At 42.9% G+C, this 22,994-nt stretch overlaps 1 protein-coding gene across 1 annotated transcript in view; it reads right to left on the reverse strand.

The window, feature by feature from the left end:
- Positions 1-22,994, reverse strand: part of LOC122810645 (MLX-interacting protein-like) — a 1,455,256-nt gene that overhangs the window by 126,598 nt on the left and 1,305,664 nt on the right. Inside the window, exon 10 of the mRNA XM_044082218.1 lies at positions 15,211-15,284. Within this exon, the coding sequence (XP_043938153.1) occupies positions 15,211-15,284 (74 nt within the window). The remainder of the gene's footprint in view (positions 1-15,210; positions 15,285-22,994) is intronic.

The following is a 22,994-nucleotide window of genomic DNA, read 5'->3' on the forward strand; positions in this document are numbered from 1 at the left end:
GAATAGGACACAAACAATTGATCTGATTTTCTGAAATCTTTCATCCTGTGTAAATAAAAACACAGTTGTCTATGTACATCCAATTGGTGAAGCTTATATTCTGCCTTGTTGCTATAATTAGGAAAAAAAACAGGCAATTCTATATACTGATTTAAATTTGTTTCAGAACAGACTTTTGGTAAGAAGGAGGGATTTGTATATTTGTGGAAGATCAAATTGGGAGGACGGATGGATAAGGCCTGTAACTCTGAAACCATCTTTGCTGAGGTAATTGCTATTAGAGAGTTTTCCAGGATAAAAATTTTAATGAACAAGAATATGCTGGTTCGAAGGGGGAAGAATCAACACTGATAATACTAAATTTAGATCTCATTGGGGAGGAGGTTCTCTTACAGGAGGTCTTAACAGAAATGTACTCCTGAAGAAGGCCTTGCATAACTTGTGGGACATTACACTAGATCAGAGTTCCCCTACATGATAATTGGATATAGCGGCTAGCTGAACTGGAATAGTGGTCGCCGCTGCTCCTTGATTAAATATTTCTGTCAGGAATTCCAAAATTGCAAGTATAAAGGCTGTAAAAGGATGTGTTTTTTATCTGTCCAACAAGAGAACCTCTTCCATTTGCTTGGGTAAAGTTTCCTAGTTGACTTTTTGTGCGAGACCACCAAAATGTGGTGTACTGCAGGGGATAATTCTGGAAGCCTGGCTAAGATTGGAAGTGGAGAAACCAAGCTGTCAGCTTGAGGCTCTGAAGGGCAGGATGGAGCGCTGCTGACTGATGCGTCATAAGATCTGGCACTGGGCCCAGGATCCATGGGTCCTCCTGAAGTGGGGCTAAAGGAAAGGAAACCAAATCTGACAAGGCCAGTACGGAGCAATGAGAACTAACCCGCGACTCAATGACTTGGCTTTCTGAATAAGTTTTGGAATCAAAGGAAACGGGAAAAGCATAAAGAAGTCCTGGGGACCAATCGTGGGCGAGTGCATCCCTCGGTAACTCTCCCAGAGGGGAAATGAGGGCAAAGTAGTTGCTGCATTTGGCATTGAAGGGAGTGGCAAAAAGGTTGCAGTAAGGCTAGCCCCATTTGAGAAACATTAGATTCGCAACTTCCTGATTCAGGGACCACTAGTGAGGCATGAGAATCAGTCTGCTTAACCTGTCTGCTATGACACTGGATTTTCCCTTGGGATGTGAGTTGCCATCAGAAAGCATTGAGAAGATATCGTCCATTGCCAAACTCTCTGGGCATCCCGACACAGGGGATAGGATCTGGTTCCTCCCAGTTTGTTGATGTACCACCATACCAACATATTGTCTGTCTGAATTGCGATAGTCTCTGTGGGAAGAGAGTTCTGAAATGCTTGCAATGCCAGAAGCACTGCCCTCATCTCTAGGACACTGATGTGCAAATGGTACTCATGATCTTTCCAAACCCCTTGGACCATCTGTCCCAGATAATGACCTCCCAACCATATCTGGGACGCATCCGCGGTTACTGTAGCGACAGATTGGGGAAGTACAAATGGTCTTCCCATTGTTACCTGAGTGGACTGGATCCACGAAAGCAGGTCCCTCTTGCAGGAATCTGTAATGAGAATCTTGTGAGACATGGGTAACTCCTGTATGGACCATTGGGCAAAGAGTTCCCACTGTAATATTCACATGTGAAGTTGTGCCGGGGAGCTAGTGTTATTGTTGCTGCCATAGAGCCTAGGACCTTGAAAGCAAATCTTGCCTGTACTTTTTTTCTTGTTGAGTAAGATAAGCACTTGACTACGTAACATTTGTATCCTTTCTTGAGGCAGTTTTGCTAGCCTGTCGTTTGTGTTTAAATCTGCACCTATAAAGGTAATACACTGTTGGCAACAAAGCAGATTTTCCTGCATTTATAGTAATGCCTAGTTTTGAGAACAGATGGATGGTGCAAGTCCCTGGTTTTGACTAGTAGCTTGCTTGGTGGTGGCAGTTAGGAGCCAGTTGTCTAAGTATGGAAACACCTGGAAGCCTTGACATCTCAGATGAGCCGTGACTACTGCCATGCATTTGGTAAACACTCTGGGGTCTGTGGTGAGTCCAAAGGGTAGAGCTCTGAACTGGTAATGACTGGCTCCCAGCCAGAAGCATAGAAATCTTCTGGAGCGCCTGTCCATCTTTATGTGGTAGTACGCGTCCTGAAGATCTAATAAGCACATCCAATTGTGTATTCCCAGAAATGGGAGTATACACTGCAGTGTTACCATTCGTAACTTTGACTTCTTCACTGACCTGTTTAGTCTGCTGAGATCCAATATGGGTCTCCAGTCACCTGTCTTTTTTGGAACTAAAAAAAACCTTGAGCAAATTCCAGATCCTAGCTGGTCTGCAGGGACTTCTTGGATGACTCTCTTTTCTAGCAACGTTTGAATTTCTAGGGTTGCTCGATACCTTTGACCGGGTGGAATGTCTGGGATAAACTTCGATGGACAAGGTGAACAGTGAAAGGGAATGGTGTAACCCCTGGATATAATGGACTGTGCCCATTTGTCGAGTCAAATTCAGACAGGCTTCTGGGTACAGCATTAATCTCCTCCCGACTGCCTCCAGAGGTGGACAGTTGGGCCGACCACAGAAAGTATCTGTCGCCCTGGTTCTGTGGGCCCCCTCTGCCGTGTGGATGGCATCTTCCATTATTTCTCCCTCTGCCCCTGGGGGAAGGACCACCACTAGCATCAAATAAGGCTCCTTTGGACTTCGGGAACCACATCTTTCTGCTCTTCTGACCTTTAGAATAAGGTCTGGTAGGGGTGGAAAAAGGGACTCGGATGGCAGATAGAGTCTTGCCCATCTTGTTGACTCCTGGTGAGAGTTTCTCTCACTTTCCGCCTGTACAAGGATGAGCAATCAAAGGGGGCGTCAATGAAGGAAGACCTAAAGGGTTCAGCAAATTCGCAAAGGCACATCCAGGAATGTCTGAAGAGCTATTCCTGTGCCTGCTGCCCTGCTCGCTCCAGCAGCTGCATAGGAAATGAGGCGCATGGAGAAGTTAGTGATGGATGTTAAGGTTGCAAGCTGAGAATTAATCTTATCCAATAAATCCTGGGCTGTAGTACCTTATAGGGTATCTCCCAGCTCTTTTAAGAGATCCCTCTGAAGTCGGGTGAAATGTAACAAACAGTTCAGCGACCACAAGGTAAAGGCCGCTGAGTAGAACGTACGCTTCCCATACCTATCCATCGTGTGACACTCTGTGGATGGACAGATGCAGAAGTTTCAGCTAATTCCTTCTTTGTGGCCGCAGCCACCACCATCGCATCTGGGCCATAATAAATTTATATGGCCTCTGCAGAACGGGGTCCACTGATTCTGGAGAGTCCCACACCTTCTAACTCACTACACCCAGGAGTGAGTCGAAAGGTGGAGGCACTCTAGAGGTGGAGGGGCAAGAGCCAAAGGCCTCCAGGTATACCAACTTATCTTCAGAATGGGAAAGGGACTTCCAGCCGCCCCTCTGCTTAAGGATCTCCAGAATGTCTGAAAAACACATCCTCAGAGGGCAACCGTGGGGACCCTTCTGAATCCTCCAAGTCAGTATCAGAAGTGACAGACTCGGGAGTCTACATGGTTCCTCTTGCACTGTCTCTTCCGAAGGACCTCCTCGGGGGGGAGGTATCAGAAGAGGAGGTTCCACCCATTGACGTTTCCTAAGGCACTGACTCTCTACTCTGGGGATGATGATGTGGACACCGGCCCTTTTGGGGGAAGAGATGCTGGAGCCGAAAGTGGAGCAGACGATGTGGACACCGGCCCTTTTGGGGGAAGAGATGCCGGAGCCGAAAGTGGAGCAGACTCGGTGGAGAGCACACTCTGCATCACCTCAAATGCACCACGATCCTAGGCCGACAGAGACTCCGGTCCCAAGGGGCCAGGAGATCTCTCTGGCACCAAGGAGGGTGGCTCCGAGGCTGATGTGGGAGCTGAACTCACCTGAGCTGAAGCACTGAGTGGGAGAGCCGGTTCCGACAAGGGTCCGGCTCAACTCTCCCCCCAGAGCAGACTATGGAGTGTCGACCCCCAGATCCCTCAATGGAAGACCACATCGACGAGATCGGAGCAGATGTCACCTACTGGCTCCGCCGGTTCCAGCACAATGACTTCCATATTCTCTGGCTCAGAAATCGTCTGAGGCAGAGGAGGAATCAATGTTATCTGAGGTACAGTTGTCGGCTCCATGATCCGATGGGCTGGGCTCGAGAGAATTTTTGCTAGGGCCTGGGTCCGGAGCAACCTCTTCATGACCTGCTCCACATCATCGTCCGATAATATGGAGGATCAAGAGGAATAGCTTGACGATTTGTGGCTACCTGCCACAGACTGTAACAAAGGAGATTGCGGCACTAAATGAACAGGCTCCAAGGATGGTGACTGACTCCTTTTTCGTCTCCGAAATGATTCCTAGGAGACAGATGGAACAGAGGGAGAACCTGATTTGTCAGAACCAATAACCTTCGGATCCGAGGATGCTGTATCTTTGAAACTGCTTGAAGACTCAGACACAGGAGCAGACAAAGCAGCTTTTTTCAGCTTATCCAGTTTTGAGGTCTAATTACCTTTAACTTTCAACAAGCCTCTTACAATGAGCTTATTTCTTCTCTACTGTAAGACCCTTGCGCTGAAATTATGACAAATGGACCAGGAGTTCTGGAGATGTACTGGTCCTAGACAGTACACACAACTTGCGTGTCCATCCATTATAGACATTTTCTGAGTGCATGAATCACACGTTTTAAATCCAGATTGTTTGTGCTCCTTAACAGATTCTTTAGACATGTTAACTTTCAAAGAAATAACAGTAATTTGAAACTATTATAAAAGGTAGAAGCAAGACAGAAAGTTTTTTTTTTTTTTTTTTAAAGAAAAAACAAAGGCTAGGGAGGAGGAGAAGTCTCTAAAATGACAATCTTCTCCAACCCGAGGAGATGCCTCTAATTTAAATGGCGATTCCTTAAGGGAGGAAAGGAAGGTGAAACAATCCTCTAACTAAATCGGATTCTTTAACTAGATAAGGGGAAGAGAGAAAACAAGGCCCAAAAAGACAGCCGCAAAGGAAAAAATAGCCAAGAATAATACAGTCTCACAAAAAGGCATTATAGTATAACTGGGAAAGGTAAACTAAGATGTGATAGTAATTTTTAGGAGAAGTTATCCAAAAACAGAGTACAATACTAAATTTTACTAGCCTGAGCCAGCGAAGACCATCCCAAAGCTTCAAGTGGCAAACAAGATCCGGGGAACAGCCGCTAAGCACCATGGGATAGGTTATAGCCTCAAGCCAGTAGAAACTCTCGAGCTTTGGTATACGGCAGAGTCTGAGCCAAGTTTCGGCTCCAAACCCAACCAGCAAGAACGAAGGCGAGAAAGGACAACACAACACCCATTTTTTTTTCCCCTAACAGGTAGGAGCCCCAGGTGAATAATAGGGAACTCAGGAAGAGGGGCCAAAGGGGGGGTCCCTTGGCTAGAAAAGAGGTTATAGGTGTACTCACCTAGTAGGTTAAGGGGGAAGGAGGCAGGGAGAGAAGACTGCAACAGTGAATGCACTCAAAAATCTACATTTATGCCAAGTGTACACAACTATACTATCTTCCTCATGTTTCACTATTGCAGTCCTGGCTTGTAGAAAGATTCCCAAAGCTGAAAAGAGGGAGGAAGGGGATTAGTTAGAAGAAAGGATACCCTGCAGGCTGGCACAATCTCAAATCCTGCTCTGAACCTAGAAAAGGCTACCAAGTGGTAGTGTTTAGTGAACATATGCACAGATTATCAGGTGGCAGCTTCCAGGATGTCCTTAGTAGGGATCCCTTTCATGAAGGCAGCAGAGGATGAAGTAGCCCTAGTGGAGTGTGACCTGACAGCCTCAGGAGATTTTTTGCCATGATGGTTGTGATCAAAGGAGATACAGTGGAAAATCCATTTTAAGATGGTCTGTTTAGAAGCTGGTTTTCCCCTCAGAGTTACGGGCAAAGGTCACAAAAAGCTGGTCAGACTTTCTCAAGGCACTTGTTCTGTAGAGAGAGTAGTGGAGCTGCCTATGTACATCCAAAGAATGGAGTACTCTTTCCCCTTTATTCTGGGAGTTGGGAAAGAATATAGGCAGGTGAATGGCTTGATTTAGAGACGTGTCAGTGACCACCTTGGACATGAAAAAAGGGTTAGTTTTGAGGGAAACACTGTCTGGGTGGAGGATGAGGAATGGTTCCACCGCCATGAGAGCCTGCAGCTCAGAGACCCTCCTGGCTGAGGTGATTAACCAGTAGCAGAACAGTTTTCCAAGTTAGAAACTTCAGTTGGGCAGAGGTTGCAGGTTTGGAAGGAGGCAATGTCAAGTTTTTCCCGAACAAAGTTAAGGTCCCATGGAGGGGTAGATTGTCTCCTGGGTGGTCTGATGTGGATGACTCTCCTAAGAAATTATCTTAACAGGGGATATGAAAAGACAGGAGGAAGAGCAGAAAAGTACAGTTGTGTACACTTAGCATAAATGTAGATGTTAGAGTGTGTTCACTGTTGCAGTCCTAACCAATGGGCTATCCAGCTCCCGGTAACCCTCGATCGGCCAAAATACCAAAGGTAAGTAAATATGACATCGGCTGTCATCGGTTGTAAAGGACGTCAGGACGTCCAATACAAAAGGAGGCAGCCAACATCACTTCCTCAGTCTTTCTTGCCATAACAGTTAGGAGTCCCCAGAAAACAAGGCTTAAGCCAAAAGAAACTTTGGCAAATAAAACCAGATTCAGCCTGTACCTTAGGAAAGGAGAACAGGAAACCAGGACTGCAACAGTGAATACACTTGAACATCTACATTTATGGTAAGTGTACACAACTGTACTATGTTCATCGTGTTTCACTGTTGCAGTCCTAACCAATGGGTTGATTACCAAAGCCCAGAGAAAAGGGAGGAGGTACCAACAGAATCGAGGACTGGAGAGAATGCCGTGCAGAACAGCAGTGACAAACCCTGCTCTGGCTCTAGAAAACAAAAGAAAATTATAATGTTTTGTGAGGTTGTGAACAGAAGACCATGTGGCAGTCTCTAAAATGTCTTTAGTAGGGACACCCCTTAAAAAGGCTGCAGAAGAGGAAGCTGCTCTTGTGGAGTGGGTCCTAACCCCTTGAGGAGGAACCTTGCCATGAAAGGAATAACAAAGTAATACAATGTGCAATCCACTTAGAAATGGTTTGCTTAGCGATACCTATGCCCTGAGCTCCAGGGGCAAAACTGATCAATAACTGTGCTGATTTCTGAAGGTCTTTAGTCCTGTCCAGGTAAAATCTGAGCTGTCTGTGCACATCAAGAGAATGCAGGATCCTTTCACCTTTATTTCGAGGATTGGAAAAGTAGGAAAGTGTATGGACCGATTAAGAGTCAGGCTAGAAACCACCCTAGGCATAAAAGGGGGACTGGTTCTCAGAGAGACACGATCTGCATGGAAAATAATAAAAGGCTCCACAGCCATGAAAGGTTGCAGCTCCAAAACCCTCCTTGCTGAAGTTACAACCAAAAGAAAGGCAGTCTTCCAAGAGAGAAACTTTAAATCTGCAGTGGCAGATGGCTCAAAAGGAGGAAGCACAGAGATCACAATTAGGAACGTCGTGGTCAAGACCTAAACAAATAATACAATAGGAATGAAAATCTCTATGGGGAATCTGCTTTCCATAGGTAAGACAATTACTGGCTTTGAGATTCGTTAAGGCAAGAAAAGATGATCCCCAATGGGGTACTTAGCTGTAGTTGACTTCAACTTTGTAGTCGGAAATCAAAAAGGTAAACTGCCGACCGGCACTCGTGCAAAAATGCTTCTGCTTTGGGCTCTGTGGCAAGGAAGACTGACGAATTGACGTCGGCTGCCTCCTTTTGTATTGGACGTCCTTTACAACCGACAGCCAATGTCATATTTACTTACATTTGGTATTCTGGCCAATCGAGGGCTACCGGGAGCCGGATAACTCATTGGTTAGGACTGCAACAGGGAAACACTATGATCATCACAGGCCGAAATGGCAGATGTATGAATTTTAATGGTGGAGTACAGAAGGCCCTTGGCAACCAGACTAGTTAGATAAACTAGAATGGTAGCAATCTGGGTTGAATCAGGATTGTGGTGTTGCTGCTGACACCAGATGGAAAATCTTTTTCACTTAGCCCAGTATGATTTCCTAGTGCTAGGCCTTCTGTATTCTTTGAGAATGTCCTGAACCTGTTTACTTAGGGTAAACTTGTTCCTGGATGCTGTATAATTATCCAAGATGAAAGGATGATCGTCTGCAGGTTGGGGTGCACAATCCTTCCTATGTGCTGAGTGAGAGGTTTGACTCTCTGAGGCAAAAGCTATAGACTGGTTGGTTAATTCAAGAAGTGGAGACCAACAGTGCTGCCTGGGTCATTCTGAGGCTATCAGTATTGTCCTTTTACCTTTAGAAGCACTTGAGGTATTAGGTGGTAAGGAAGGGAATGCATAAATGAAGACAGGAGTCCAAAGGAAGAAAGCATCTGCTCTCCAGGCTGATTTCTGTTTGATCCTGGAACAGAATCTTTCCAGTTTGAGAGTTTTCCTTGGTGATGAAGAGGTCTACCTGTGGTACTTCCCATCTGTGGGCTATGCTGAGAAATATTTCCTGATGCAGACACCATTTGTGGGGGTCCATCAAGTTTCTGCTGAGGTAATCTACCAGAGTACTTTGAGCCCCTGGAAGGTACTCAGCCAGGAGGTGCAACCCCAGAGAGGGAGCAGTTTCCCAAACCTACAATATTAGGCAGCACAGAGGGAAGAGTGGGTGACCCCCTGCCCGTTTTACCACATAACTGTGGTGTCTGTTTTCACTAACAGGACCACTGGTTCCCATTTTTCCTTAAAAGCCATCAGGCTTTTTTGCACTGCCATAAGCTATTTCCAGTTTATGTGCCTGTCCTTGAACTGAACCTCCCACTTCTTTTGGGATTGAAGTTGTTGAAAGTGAGCCCCCAGGCTGTCTGGAGCATCTGTAGTAAGACTGTGGCCTTGGGGAATTAATCTGAATGGAAGGTTTTCATTTTGGGCACACACCTGTACCCACCATGTAAACTCCTCTTTGAAACAACGAATCAGCTGTATCTCAGTCATCAGGGTCGGAATGTGCTGGCACCATATATTTTTGAAGTATCACTGGAATTTTCTCATGTGCAGCCTGGCCACGGAAACTTATTGACATAAGATGCCATGTACCCCAGTGCTCGGAGAAACTCTCTGGCTGAGATGCATTATTTCTGCAGGATTCTTTGAAAGCAGTGGGTCAAAAAGGAGACCTCGTCTATGGGAAGAAAGGCTTTGTGAAGTGACGAGTACAGAAGTGTCCCCAAGAAAATATCCTGTTGGCTGGAACAGCGTTGTATTTTTACAGATTTATTGTGAAGCCCAGTGAGGCCTGGAGATCTTGAGTAAACTTCAGACCCTTGTGAAGTTTACACAGATTTGTGACCTGTGTCAAGTAATCATCCAGACAATGGTATATCTGAACCCCTCTGATCCTGCATAAGGCAATTGCAGGGGCTAAGCACTTTGTGAAAGCCCTTGGAGCAGTAGACAAGCCAAAGGGCAGTGCTGAAAATTAACAGTGATTGGAACTTTCTCTGAAGCAAAGAAATCTCTGTGTGATTCCCAAATTGGGATGAGCAGGTAGGCATGTTTTAGATCTTGAAAAACTATAAAGACCCATGGGGCTATCATGGGCAGGAGTTTTTGAAGAGTTAACATTTTGAAGTTTGGAACTAGGAGAAACTGACTGAGGCTGGACAGGCCTAAGATAGGACGCCAAGAACCTTCTTTTCTGTGAACCAGGAATATCCTGGAATAGAATCCTTTGCTTTTTTGATGTTCTTAGAAATCTGATTAGTTTTGAATACCACCTAAGAACACAAATTCTGGACTTGTAAAGGGACCCTGTTTTTTTGATTCTGAGGAATATCTGGACAGCCTGAGTATTTTAAATGCTCTTTGAAACTGAGTTTGTAACCATTATGTCCAGAACCCACTTACCTAAAGTGATGAGAGTCCAGTTTTGTTTGAACAGGGACAGCCTTTCTCCTAGTCTTGTGGGGGAAGAAGTCATTGCTGCTCTCTGGCATGAGCCTGATCCCTTGCATGAAAGTTTCTGAGGTCCATTGCCAGGGTCTCTGCAGATGTTGCCGCTGCCTAGAAGTCCTTTCCTGCTAGGCTTTCCTCTGCCGGCCACTAGGTTGGGACGCAAAGGACAAGTCTTTAGTGGGGAAGATTCTACTAAACCTAAGAAGCTGAATCTGGAGGAAGTCTTTCACAGTCTGCATAGACTTAGCTTCATCTTCCATCTTTTTAAGAACAGCCTCAGCTTTAGGTCCAAAGCGGAATTCCTTGTCAAGGGGAGCATCAAGATGGTTAGATTTAACATGGTCTGGAAGAGATTGTTTCCTAAGCCACGCATGCCTTCTAATAACTGAGCCAGTAGCAGCTGCCCAGCTAGAAACCTCCACAGCATCACAGCCACATTGGAAGGAATGCCTTGCTACCAGAAAACTGGAGTGGCAGAGATACAAAAGCTCTTTAGAAAGGTTTTTATCCAGCAGCGAGGAGATCTTTTGTTTAACCTGATCCAAAATGGTTTGCTGATATTTAATCATATGAAATTGACAGTCCTCATAGTAATGGTGGCCAATGTCTATACCTTTTTTCCAAATCTATCAAGGGCCCTGCTGTCTTTATCCATAGGCAAAGGGCTTCCAGAGGAAATGGCTCTAGCCCCAATTGGGTCCTAGGATGACCACTTCTGGATCAGCAGAAGGATTTTTGAAAAGGTATATATGGGAGTCCTGGACCCTATAAAACCTGTCTAGTTTACGAAGGGCTGGGGGAAAAGATTCAGGATTCAAGGAGGAAACCTGGAAGACATCCTCTACCACCTCTAAATGGGTGGAAGAGCAAGAGGTTTATGCTCTGGCAGATCCATAAATACCCTAATTCTCTTTTTTGACTGAGGGTATTCCTGTGCTTCCCACTGAAAATATTCCCTTGTAGCACGGAGGGTCTCACCAAAGGTGATATCCCTGGGGGGAGGTTGTTTTTCTGAATCTGAATCCTCAAAAGAAGTGAGGGAGGGTCCTTCCTCAGAACCAGACCCTTCTAAGTCTGAATCCTCATCAGATTCAAAAGGATCTGTGCAAGCCTCAGAAGTAGGATCTCTTTTACGTTTACCTGGGGAGGCATCCCTGGGTGTTTCTCTAGACTTAACTATGGGAATCATGTCTTCAGCTTGTTTAAGTCCTGTTGGTATCACTGAGAAAGGGAGCCAGTAGTCCTAGGCGAAGGACCAGAAGCAGTGCTTTTCGTAGGTGTCACTTTGGCCTTGGGCCTAAGGACATCAGACATCCTGTCTCTCTGGAAGAAAGATAAAACAGTGTAGGCCAACACCTCAAAGGAACATCATCGTGAAGACAGTTCTCTTTGGAAGCAGAAGCCTGCACAGCCACCTCGGACCCAACTGATGAGCTGAAAGCAATGGCCTGTGCAGAGTTAGAGGGACACAACAGCAAGTTGGTCTCCAAACAGGTCGACAGAGGCCTGTACCACCACCTCAGACACAGAAGGCGGCTGAGAAGGCTCCTCGCCTTCAACAATCACAAGCCTAGAAGGAGAAATAGCCAGAAAATGGTTATTGTCCAAGGGCCTAAGCTTGGGTCTCTTATTTTTTTCCCTCTTACACCTAGGCTGCTCAACCTCCAAACAACTGGCGGAAATCATCAGATGTTGCTAATAAGATTTAAGACTAATCAGAAATCCAATAACACTAGATACACTCTGAAGTTTGACTAGCACCCAATAACAAAAATTATTGGAACTGGATGGGTTCCGCTAAATAAGTCTCAAACAAACAAAATTAGACAATATAACTAAGTGAATAGTTATATGTGCCAGCCAAGCCCAAGCAACTTAAGGTTCCTGTAAAAGCAAGCTTACTGCCTATATGCAGTTAAAAATCCAGACGAAGCTCTACATTTCTTACGAATGTGTCGTTTATTGAAGAGAATACAAAAAGGCAGATAAGCACAGTGAAATAAATCAGTGTAAAAGGTGCATTGTGTATTTATACAGTTTTTACTAAAATAAAGTGGTTATTTAGTTATATAACCATAGAAAATCACTGAATTATATCTGAAAATGCCATAGGTTAATATTTAAAACTCTTGTCATAGGTTGGCCTTGATAAGGTTTATCAGCCAATGAAAAACAAAGTCCGAGTCATGAGTGACTGGGCTGTCAATGTGTCTCTGCCTCCAACAGAATTAAAATACTACATATTTTCATATATTTTCAGAACAATTAGCTCACAAACATTAAAGCTGTTAAATCAAAGGTAAAGATGAATACCACATAATGAACTCACAGTGAAAATCTCCGGCAATATATTTATTACTAAAATGGCATGTCAATCTATTTTCGTAATATCATGGCCTGTATTTTTAGGGCAAGCATCATTAAACAGTGCATTTTAAATGAAAACTTGATATCTAAAAACATACCGATTCAAGTTAAGGATTAGAGTTAACAAACCTAATAAAATTAAAATTTAAAAGAACACTCTATGCCCTAACATGTATGAGATGTGTTAAGATTAAGGTATGCGAGCAAAGCATATCCAGGGTCTCTGAAAAATATCCCTGGGTGGGGAGAGAAGGACAATGCTGACCTGATAAAATATAAAGTGGGTGAATATAGACAGTGAGGGATAAAGCTTAATAAAAACAAAAAAAACATAATATAAGTATGTTAGCAGCACTTTGCCACTTCCACTTCATCGGATCTGCCTAAACAGGGTTGGGGGAGGAAGGAGGTAGTGCTTATGATGGTACGAGTTACTTAGATTTTCTCCGAACTAGATACCAAGAGAAAAGTGGGGAGGAAAACACAGGGGTGTAAAAAAGACTATCAAAGTAAGGATAGGTGAAATGCGAGTTCAAATATAAACTACTAAAAAGGAGACAAAGGTCGGCCAATATTTTACTGCTGCTGAACTTAAATTAGCACATGAAAGAGGGAAAAAATTACTGAGTTATCCCACGAGCTGCTGTTCTGTCTTGGAATGCAAGTTGAGGGGGGGGCCTTTGTAAAAACCAGGCCAATGGTCTTCTGTCCCACTAAAGGTAAATGGTCAATGTTACCCAGCTACGTCCTGTTAATGAGTTGGGTTGCTGAAAATAAGGGTGGCTACTTTACTGGCCAATGTGAGGTAGAAATGTGGTGTTCCTGTCATTGGTAGAGGATATTTTTAAGTGGGCCAATGAGGATTGATGAGGGGATGCCAGGGGGAGAAACAGGCCATTGGCCAAGGGTGGATTAAGAGGGCAGTGCCTGCCAAAGCTGTAAAACCAGTGAATGAATATACGGAGCTAACGATATGTTTTTTGCCATAGAAATTAGCGAATAATAAACGTTGATAAAGTTTTGACCAATCTCAAGACTAAGGAATCTGGCTAAAATCTCTGCCCTATGTCTGATCGTCCTACAGTAAAAGTGGGCTCAAAGGTGGCAACTAGAGACATTGTGATCTGGGCCTAAACAGGTGACACAAAGCCAAAGCAAGTGGAAGTCTCTGTATGGGATCTGCTTACCACAGCAGAGATGATTATTTTATCTGGCATGAGTTAAAGGCAAAAGAAAGGAGTTCCCCAATGGGGTACTTATCTTTGACAACTTCTCTCCAATGCAGACCAACTGACGCACTGAAATACTGCTTCAGGCTCCAATGGCAAGAAAAGACTGATTTCATGACATATGCTGGCTCCCTACATACCCAAGCATACTGACGTTGGTTAGGGCATTCACCAGCCTTAGGAGGATGAAAGAATTCTCTCTGGTAATCACACCGGCCAAAGGTTTTCACAGCAAGAAATCCCACAAGTCAGGACTGCAACAGAGAAACATGAAGAACATCCCGTAACACCATGAACATCTGTACAAAAGACAAACTACTACTGTAACAAAAACAACCTATTAGCAGGAAAAGTACCTCTCCAGAAGAATTCCTCTCCTCTGATACTGACTTCCCCTTCTATCAAAGTAGCCCCCTAACCATCTTGAAATGCATCATGGACAAACGAATAGTTAACTGCAAATACACCTCCGATCCAGTGCCACAAACCCTTATGGATAGGTGTAGCAAGTAATGGGCTATGCAGTGGCTGGGCTATTAATGATGTACCTGATCAACTGCCTAATTATAAACATAAAAACCCATAAATTATGATTACCTCAGCCTGAGTCACTTGACCAGAAAGCGCTCTCGAGTCACTTGACCAGAAAGTGCTCTCGAGTCACTTGACCAGAAAGTGCTCTCGAGTCACTTGACCAGAAAGTGCTCTCGAGTCACTTGACCAGAAAGTGCTCTCGAGTCACTTGACCAGAAAGTACTCTCGAGTCACTTGACCAGAAAGTGCTCTCGAGTCACTTGATCAGCAAAACTAGGCCGCGGTGATGCAGCAGTTACCATTGTCACCTCACAGAAAGAGGTTCTCCGGTTCAATTCTCGGCTGGTGCGCCAGTGGTCCTGTTAGCCAAAAGACAGTTACTCACTGATAAGCAATGCAGTACATTGGAAGAACACAAAGAAATTTTATCACCACATTTAACTTATAGCAAACACAAGGGATCACAAACTATCACCACCACATCTCATTTCCTTTAACCCATTCACACAGATTTAGTAATTGTATGAATATTCTAGTACTCCTCCTGCCTTACAATTTTAGGGAATCTCAACAATGAGAAATCCACCGATGAATAAGAATATCCCAAAATCCAGACTCGGCTAATAGGTACTCTGTAGAGAGACAGCTGGAACAATCACTGAGCAAGAGCTAGCTAGGCAAAGATCGGGAATAAAAAGAAAGTTGCCTTCAAGTTTGTGAAATCCCTCTGACTGCAGTGCCAAAGATATGGGAGGGGCACAGAGCCAATCTGTCAATTCAGATTCTTCATCTCCCCTGCTGTCCTTCTCACTTAGCTTTTAACACTTTAGCAAACAATACCATTTCAAACATATGTAAAACAAGGATACATACTTCTAAAATGTTGAGACCAAGACAAAAAAGATACAGGGAAATGAAAACATTTAAAATGGTTTCATATACAGAATTAGGAAGCAACTCTAAGGAACATGTCTCTTACCTGCTTGTCAGATGGTGATGATTTTTTTTGTCTTGAGAAATGATGCTGCAATGTTGCAAATGGTCCTGTGGGTGCTAAGTGAATAAGCACAAACATAAATAACCGAATAAAGTACAGCAAACAACTCAAAAAAGTACATTTACAATACTGCAAAATGCCATCTCAGCAATATCAAGATAACACATTTGACCTGTACACATACACACAGCCAACGCAACCTCACTTAAAAGGAGTACATTTGATAAAATGCACGATATACATGCTATTATTTATGTGATCATATATAATATGGTTACCCTGCACTATACTGAATATGCATTTGTTCAATAAATCTAAGAGGCAGTTTAAATTGTTTAACATTTGGAATTTAGAATATCATTTTTACCAAAAAAGCTAAGTGGGGTTTGGGTAGGAGTGGGTGTGTGCATGGATGTGTTTTGGGGTTAAAGTTAGAGGTAGGGTTAGGCAATAGTATAGCTTCAGTGTGGGTGAGTACATGCGTGCATGAGCATATGAAAACTAGGATAAGGGCATAGCTTTAGTGTACGTACAATGGACATAAAAAGTTTACACACCCCTGTTAAAATGCCAGGTTTTTGTGATATAAAAATGAGACAATAAATAATTTCAAAACTTTTCCCACCTTTAATGTGACCTAAAACCTGTACAATTCAATTAATAAAAATATGTTAGGGGAAAAATATAAAAATAAATGACCAATAAGCTAGTTGCATAAGTGTGTACACCCTTAAACTAATACTTTGTTGAAGCATCTTTTGATTTAAATTACAGCAGTCTTCTTGGGTACACACCTGCCATCAATTAAAGAGGCTCTGATTAACCCCAAATAAAGTTTAGCTGTCCTAGTAGAATTTTCCTAACATTTACTCAGTTGTCTGCTACAGCAAAAGCCATAGTTCACACAGAGCTTACAAAGCATCAAAGGGATCTCACTGTTAAAGGGTATCAGTCAGGAAAAGGGTACAAAAAAATTTCCACAGCATTGGATATACCATGGAACACAGTGAAGACAGTCATCAAAAAGTGGAGAAAATATGGGACAACAGTGACGTTGCAAAAAAACTGGACATCCCTTCAAAATTGATGAAAAGGCCAGATGAAAACTGATCAGGTAGGCTGCCAAAAGATCTACAGCAACACTGAAGGAGCTGCAGGAATTTCTGGTAAGTATTGGCTGTGTACTACATATGACAAGAATCTCCTTGTATTCTCCCTATGTCTAGGCCATGGGGTAGGGTTGCAAGACAGAACTTTTTCTTACACAGATAAACGTCCAGGCCTGGCTAAAATTTGCAAAACAATACATCGTTTCCCAAAAGCATGTGGGAAAATGTGTTATGATCTGATGAGACCAAGGTTGAACTTTTTGGCCACAATTCCAAAAGGTACGTTTGGCACAAAAACACTTAGCATCACCAAAAGAACACCATCTCCACGGTGAAGCATGGTGGTGGCAGTGTCATGCTTTGGGGTTGCTTTTCTTCAGCTGGAATTGGGGCTTTAGTCAAGGTGGAAGGAATTATGAACTGTTCCAAATACCAGTTACTTTTGGCCCCAAACCTTCAGGCGTCTTCTAGAAAGTTGAAGAGGAATTTCACCTTTCAACATGACAATAACCCCAAGTACACATCCAAATCAACAAAAAAAAAAAACAAAGGCTTCACCAGAAGAAAATTAAAGTTTTGGAATGGCCCAGCCAGAGCCCAGACCTAAATCTAATAGAATATCTGCAGGATGACCTGAAGAGGGCTGTGCACAAGAGATGCCCTCGTAATGTGACAGATGTGGAGTGCTTTTGCAAGGAAGAGTGGGCAAATATTGCCAAGTCAAGATGTGCCATGCTGACAGACTCCTACCCAGGAAGGCTGAATGTTGTAATTAAATCAAAAGTTGCTTCAACAAAGTATTGGTTTAAGGGTGTGCACACGTGTGCAACCAGCTTATTGTACGTTTTTTTATTTTTTTTCCCTAACAGATTTGTTTTTCAATTGAACTGTACAGGTTACAGGTCACATTAAACATGTGAAAAGTTTTGAAATGATTTATTAAGGTCTCTTTTTTTATATCATGAAAACCTGGCATTTTAACAGGGGTGTGTAAACTTTTTATAGCCACTGTATCTGTGTGTGTGCCTGCACAAATGTACCTGGGTTAGGCTTATGGTAAGTGTTAGGTAAGGGGATAGATCTAGTCTAGTGTTTTGTGTGTATTTTGTGTGTATGTTGGTGCACGTTTGTGTCGGAGCCTACTTTTTCCACTGGTAGTGTAAGATTTTTTTTTTTTTAAGTTAAGGTGCAAAGTTGGGGTTAGTACACAATACTAATGTGGTGAGTGGGTTCTGTGTATTAGACAGTCAAGATTCTAGCTTTACTGGGTCTTTCTTGTAGTTTTTACTAAACAGTCTGTGTGACCGTTTTATCCTATATGATGCTTTTGCAGTCACCCCAAAGTTTCTAAAGTATAATCAAACAAACCATCTATGCTAAACTGACAAGTTCACAAAAAAGGGTGAAAGATTGTACATCTACAGTTAATGAGGTGTGGCTTTATTGACCTGAACGCACCATTAAAGACTTAAAGTAAAAAGTCATGGGCATTTAGAAGCCATGTAACTAAAACACAGGTATGTAAATAAGGGGTCATTTGCTTATACCCAGTCAGTCTCCATTACAGCAGGCACAAAAAAGACTCTAGCGTTGCTGAAGCTTTCTTGTAGATTTTATTACGTAGTTTGTACGTGTGAGGTTTTTTCCCCTTTGGTTTTGGAGTATGATATAGCTTACCTCACAAGTCTTTTTTCCCGGATACACAGGATGGGTCAGAAGAGGTGACGCTATGAAGTCACTTCCCATTTCTCCTACACAAGCTGATACCTCACTGCAAACTATCCAAACAGGGAAACACTATTTTCAAAAGTGTAACAAAGCAGGTATAGGGTTTGGAGTCTTTCAAGCTACAGTTATAGTGTTGTAACATGTTTGTTTTTTGACAATCACTCATCACAGAATGACTATACTTTTTCTAAGCTGCCTGCATGTAATATTAACTCTTAGTATCTGCATGCAGCTCTGCTCACACCATTTAGCAAATACCAGCAAATGAATGTAAATTTTTAGGATTCTTGATTGAATAACTGTAGTGCAATTCTGTAAAGTGGTCAACGGTACTGTTAAATCATCTGTCTGCATATTTTTATCATTTCTGCTTTTTTTAGACTTTATGACTGTTAAGCATGCTCATAGACCCTCATATACATTTATTCTGCAACTCTTATATGTACTGGCTGGTTAATATGTCTACAGTGAACCCTATAGTATATGAAGTAAATGCCATACAACTCTGCTTAGATTACAAATAACTGATTTTTAGACTAACTCATCACAATTAACTTAGTCTTTTTCTTCACAAGATACAATATTACAGTACATTTGGTAGAGTAAGCACTGAAACAGGATTGCAGGAATGTTTACTCTAGTTTCACACTGGATATACATTTTTTAAACTGATGCTTTGATGTCTAATAGTAATGTCACATGTTGCAGTCTTACTGTACCTAGAGCACAAAGGCTCACTGTGGCTTGTCATTGTGACCAACTGGCATCTTTGCTTTATATCCGTGGTTAGCAGTTTCACCTTCCATCTGAGAATATAGTAACTTAGTAACAATTCCTTATAAGAGTTACATTATCTAAAATTGACAATTTCCTAATTCCTAACTGAAATGTCGTATGTGTGGCAACTGGCTGTCAGTACATGTGTTCATACTGACTAATTTAACACCATGTGTGATTAAGTTTGCCAGGTATAAGCCACTTGTTAACCAATTCTCCCTAACATTTCAGAAGTTAATGAATCCCCTCTCTCCCTATTCCAGTGATTACTATTTTTTTTTCTATTCAAGCCGCCACCTTATCACCGTTCCTACTTGGAACAGGCAAGTACTCTGTGGAACTGCAGTAACCATTCAAAAAGTAGCAAAAAGCAGAACTGCACAGCCATCAAATTGCAACAGCAGCTGTTAGTCAACATAGGTGGATTATTCTTTGCTCAAGACAACACTTGCTAAAAATTGCCCACCTTAATAGTAGCTGGAATCAGACTCCCCTAACTCAACCCTAACCCTAGTACAGTTAAAAATAATAATTAAAAAAGCAACCAAGTCGTAAGAAACATCTTTATTAAATGATCATGTATGACATAGGCAATCACACATTTACATAAACAAAAACAAATCATACTGAATTTTAGTTGCAAACATTATACATCACAAACCATATTGACATAATTTTAGCTGCAAACATTACACATCACTTGTAATCTATCTAGCCAGTCATTGTCAAACATTACATAGCTCATTCAAATCCACCTTTTAAAACACTTGGACACCTGGTTATCTTTTGATTACATTTTCTATAAATCAAGACTAATTTCAGAACAAATTGAAACACTTCTGAAACTTCACCCCTTTAGTCCGGGTAACCTTTTTGCAATTTTTCTTAAGTGTGAAGAAAACTTACCACACACTTATTTCCTCTCTTTTTCCTGGACACACAGGTCAGCTCAGCTGACTCACTCTGCTCCCCTATCGTACCTCCAATTCCCACACACCTCCTACTCTACATTTATACTAACAAATTTCCTTCTTCCCCTTCAAAACAGCCAATCTTTTATTCTGCCTTCCTTGTTTTTAAATCACAACCTCTTTCCTATCATTCATCCATTCAGTTCACTACCTATGCCTTGTACCCACAACCATTTTCTAATTTTTACTCAACCCCCACTAGTCCCTCCTCCTAGGATTCCTACTCTTACATTTCACACCTACCTTAGCCCAAACACTCTTACATGAGGTAATTTCTACACATCCGCTCTTCTCAGAACCTCAACTTACCTATACATCTCCTTGTTTATACCACCTCTCCCCCATTTTCTTTTCACCTTACCAATCCCTGTGCAACTGTCCAGCTCTAATTACTTCACATAACAAACCAACAAAAATCTCCATCATACAACAGAAAGTACAGTTGTGTACACTTACCATAAATGTAGATGTTGAGTGTATTCACTGTTGCAGTCATTACATTTGGATAATCTGCAGGCAGATTGCCCTCAGTCGGCCTGAATATGAAAGTCTTGTGTCCTGCTTCTGTTTCTGTCTCCTCTTCCATGACGTCAGGAGTATAAAACAGCCAGCCGACGCCATTTTCTTTAGTTTTTCTTGACCCAGATGTCAGGTGCCCCCCAAATGGGGAGCAAAAATATATATAAATATATAAATAGAAGTTATGTTCTTACCATAACGTTCCATGTTAGTTGTCTTCTTCTCGCCTTCTTCTTGCTGGATGGGTTCGGAGCCGACCTCGCCCGACTGCCACTCTAAAAGCTCGAGAGTTGGTTCCACCGGCTCGAGGCTCCCCTTATATCCCACAATGCTAGGCGTGAGTTACCTCAGATCTCGTTTGTAAGCTAGGCCCAGCTTATAATAGTAACAGAATAACTATAAACAAAGTCCACCTCTATAAACCAGGGAGAAGAGAAGGGTGACCTACATCCTGATCCAGGAAAATATGCACAGTAGCATATACCTAAAGTAAGAGGTGGTAGAAAGAGAGGTCACAATCAAAACTCCTCTAGGTCTGTCCAGGCCAGGGGGAAGGAGGGGGGAAGAAGAAGCGAGAAGAAGACAACTAACATGGAACGTTATGGTAAGAACATAACTTCTATATGTTAAGTTGTCTATCTCGCCTTCATTCTTGCTGGATGGGACCGCGCCCCTAGCACCTTGTCCCGGGTGGCCTAACGGAACAGACTCTTGAGAACAGTGGAACCAAAGTTAGCTCTATGCCTAGAAGCTAAATCCAACTTATAATGAGAAATGAAAGTGTGAGGAGTAGCCCAAGTAGCCGCTGCACAAATGGTGTCAATAGGCAGTCTGTCTTGGAAGGCTATAGAAGTAGCCAAAGCTCTGGTGGAATGGGCTTTAGGTTTGTTAGGCAGCTTTTGGTGTCTAATTTCATAAACAAGGGAAATCAGAGATGTTAGCCATCTAGATAATGATACCTTTGAAACTGAAAGTCCCTTTCTGCCTTCTGCATAGGAGACAAACAGCTGGTCAGATTTTCTGAATTGTTTGGTTCTATCCAAATAGTACATTAACTGACGATGAACATCTAGCCAATGCAATTTTTGTTCAGACCTATTAGAATATTCTGGAAAAAACACAGGGAGATCCATGCTCTGATTAAGGTTAGACGCCGAGGCTATCTTAGGTAAAAAGGACGGGTTGGTTCGTAAAGATACCCTGTCCTTATGGAACAACAGATAAGGAGGACGACAGCTGAGTGCATGAAGTTCTGAAACTCTTCTAGCTGAAGTAATAGCTACTAGAAAGAGAGTCTTCCATGATAGCAATTTTAAAGAACAGGAGGCTGCAGGTTCGAAAGGGGGAAGAATCAAAGAACTAAGAACTAAATTTAGGTCCCAAGGAGGAGGAGGATTTCTTATAGGAGGTCTGAGTAGAAAAACTCCTTTCAAAAAGGCTTTGCAAAGCTCATGAGACATTATGGCAGACTCTGAAATGCCCACATGAAAGTTAGAAATAGCTGCCAGTTGAACTTTAAGAGTAGAAGGAGATGAACCTGCATGGAAGAGTTCAGCTAGGAAATCAAGGACCATTTGGATGGAAGCAGTGAAAGGATCTATGTCCCTTCCTTGAGCCCAGTAGGCGAAACGTTTCCACTTACTCAAATAAATCTTTCGAGTGGAAGATTTATGGGAAGCTATCAAAATATCTCGGACAGAGTGAGATATTTGAGGAAGCCTGGCTAAGGTTGGAACTGGAGGAACCAAGCAGTGAGGTTCAGAGAGGGAAGGGAGCGATGAAACTGACCCGACTGATGGATCAAAAGATCTGGAACTAGGTCCAGATGCCAAGGTCGCTCCAACAGAAATTGATGAAGAAAGGGGAACCAAACTTGTCGAGGCTAGTAAGGAGCAATGAGGATCAACAAGGCCTTCTGAGCGATAGCTTTCTGTATCACTTGAGAGATTAGTGGGAAGGGAGGAAATGCATACAGAAGTCCCCGGGGCCAAACTTGGACTAGAGCGTCTCTGCTGGGTTGGCCTGGTAAAGGGAATAGGGTGAAATAATCTCTGCACTTGCTGTTTTGGGGAGTAGCAAAAAGGTCGCAGCAAGGCTGACCCCACTTGAGAAAAATTTCTCTCACAACAGAGTCTTTCAGAGACCACTCGTGAGGCATGAGGATAGCTCTGCTCAACTTGTCCGCGATTTGATTGGACTTCCCGGGGATGTGCGTTGCTATCAGAAACCGCTGAGAAGAAATCGCCCATTGCCACAGTCTGAGTGCTTCTCGACACAGGGGTAGGACCTGGTTCCGCCTTGTTTGTTGATATACCACACTACAGACATATTGTCCATCTGGATTGCTATCGTTCCCAAGGGAAGAGAGTCTTGAAGGGCTTGCAACACTAAAAGCACTGCTCTCATCTCTAGAACATTTATGTGCAAGTGGCATTCGTCTGGTTGCCATGTGCCCTGGACAGTTCTGCCCTGATAATGCCCCCCCCACCCGATCAGGGAGGCGTCCGTTGTCAGAGTAGCAACCGGAGGGGAAGGAACAAAGGGTCTTCCTAATAAGAGCTGAGGGGAAGACATCCACCACAGAAGATGATTTCTGCATGTTTGCGTAATCATAATCGTGTGGGACATCGGAAGTTGCTGGTATGACCATTGCGTGAAGAGC

This window comes from Protopterus annectens, chromosome 9.part0 (assembly GCF_019279795.1).
Source record: "Protopterus annectens isolate FY-2018-M chromosome 9.part0, PAN1.0, whole genome shotgun sequence".
NCBI lineage: Eukaryota > Metazoa > Chordata > Ceratodontiformes > Protopteridae > Protopterus > Protopterus annectens.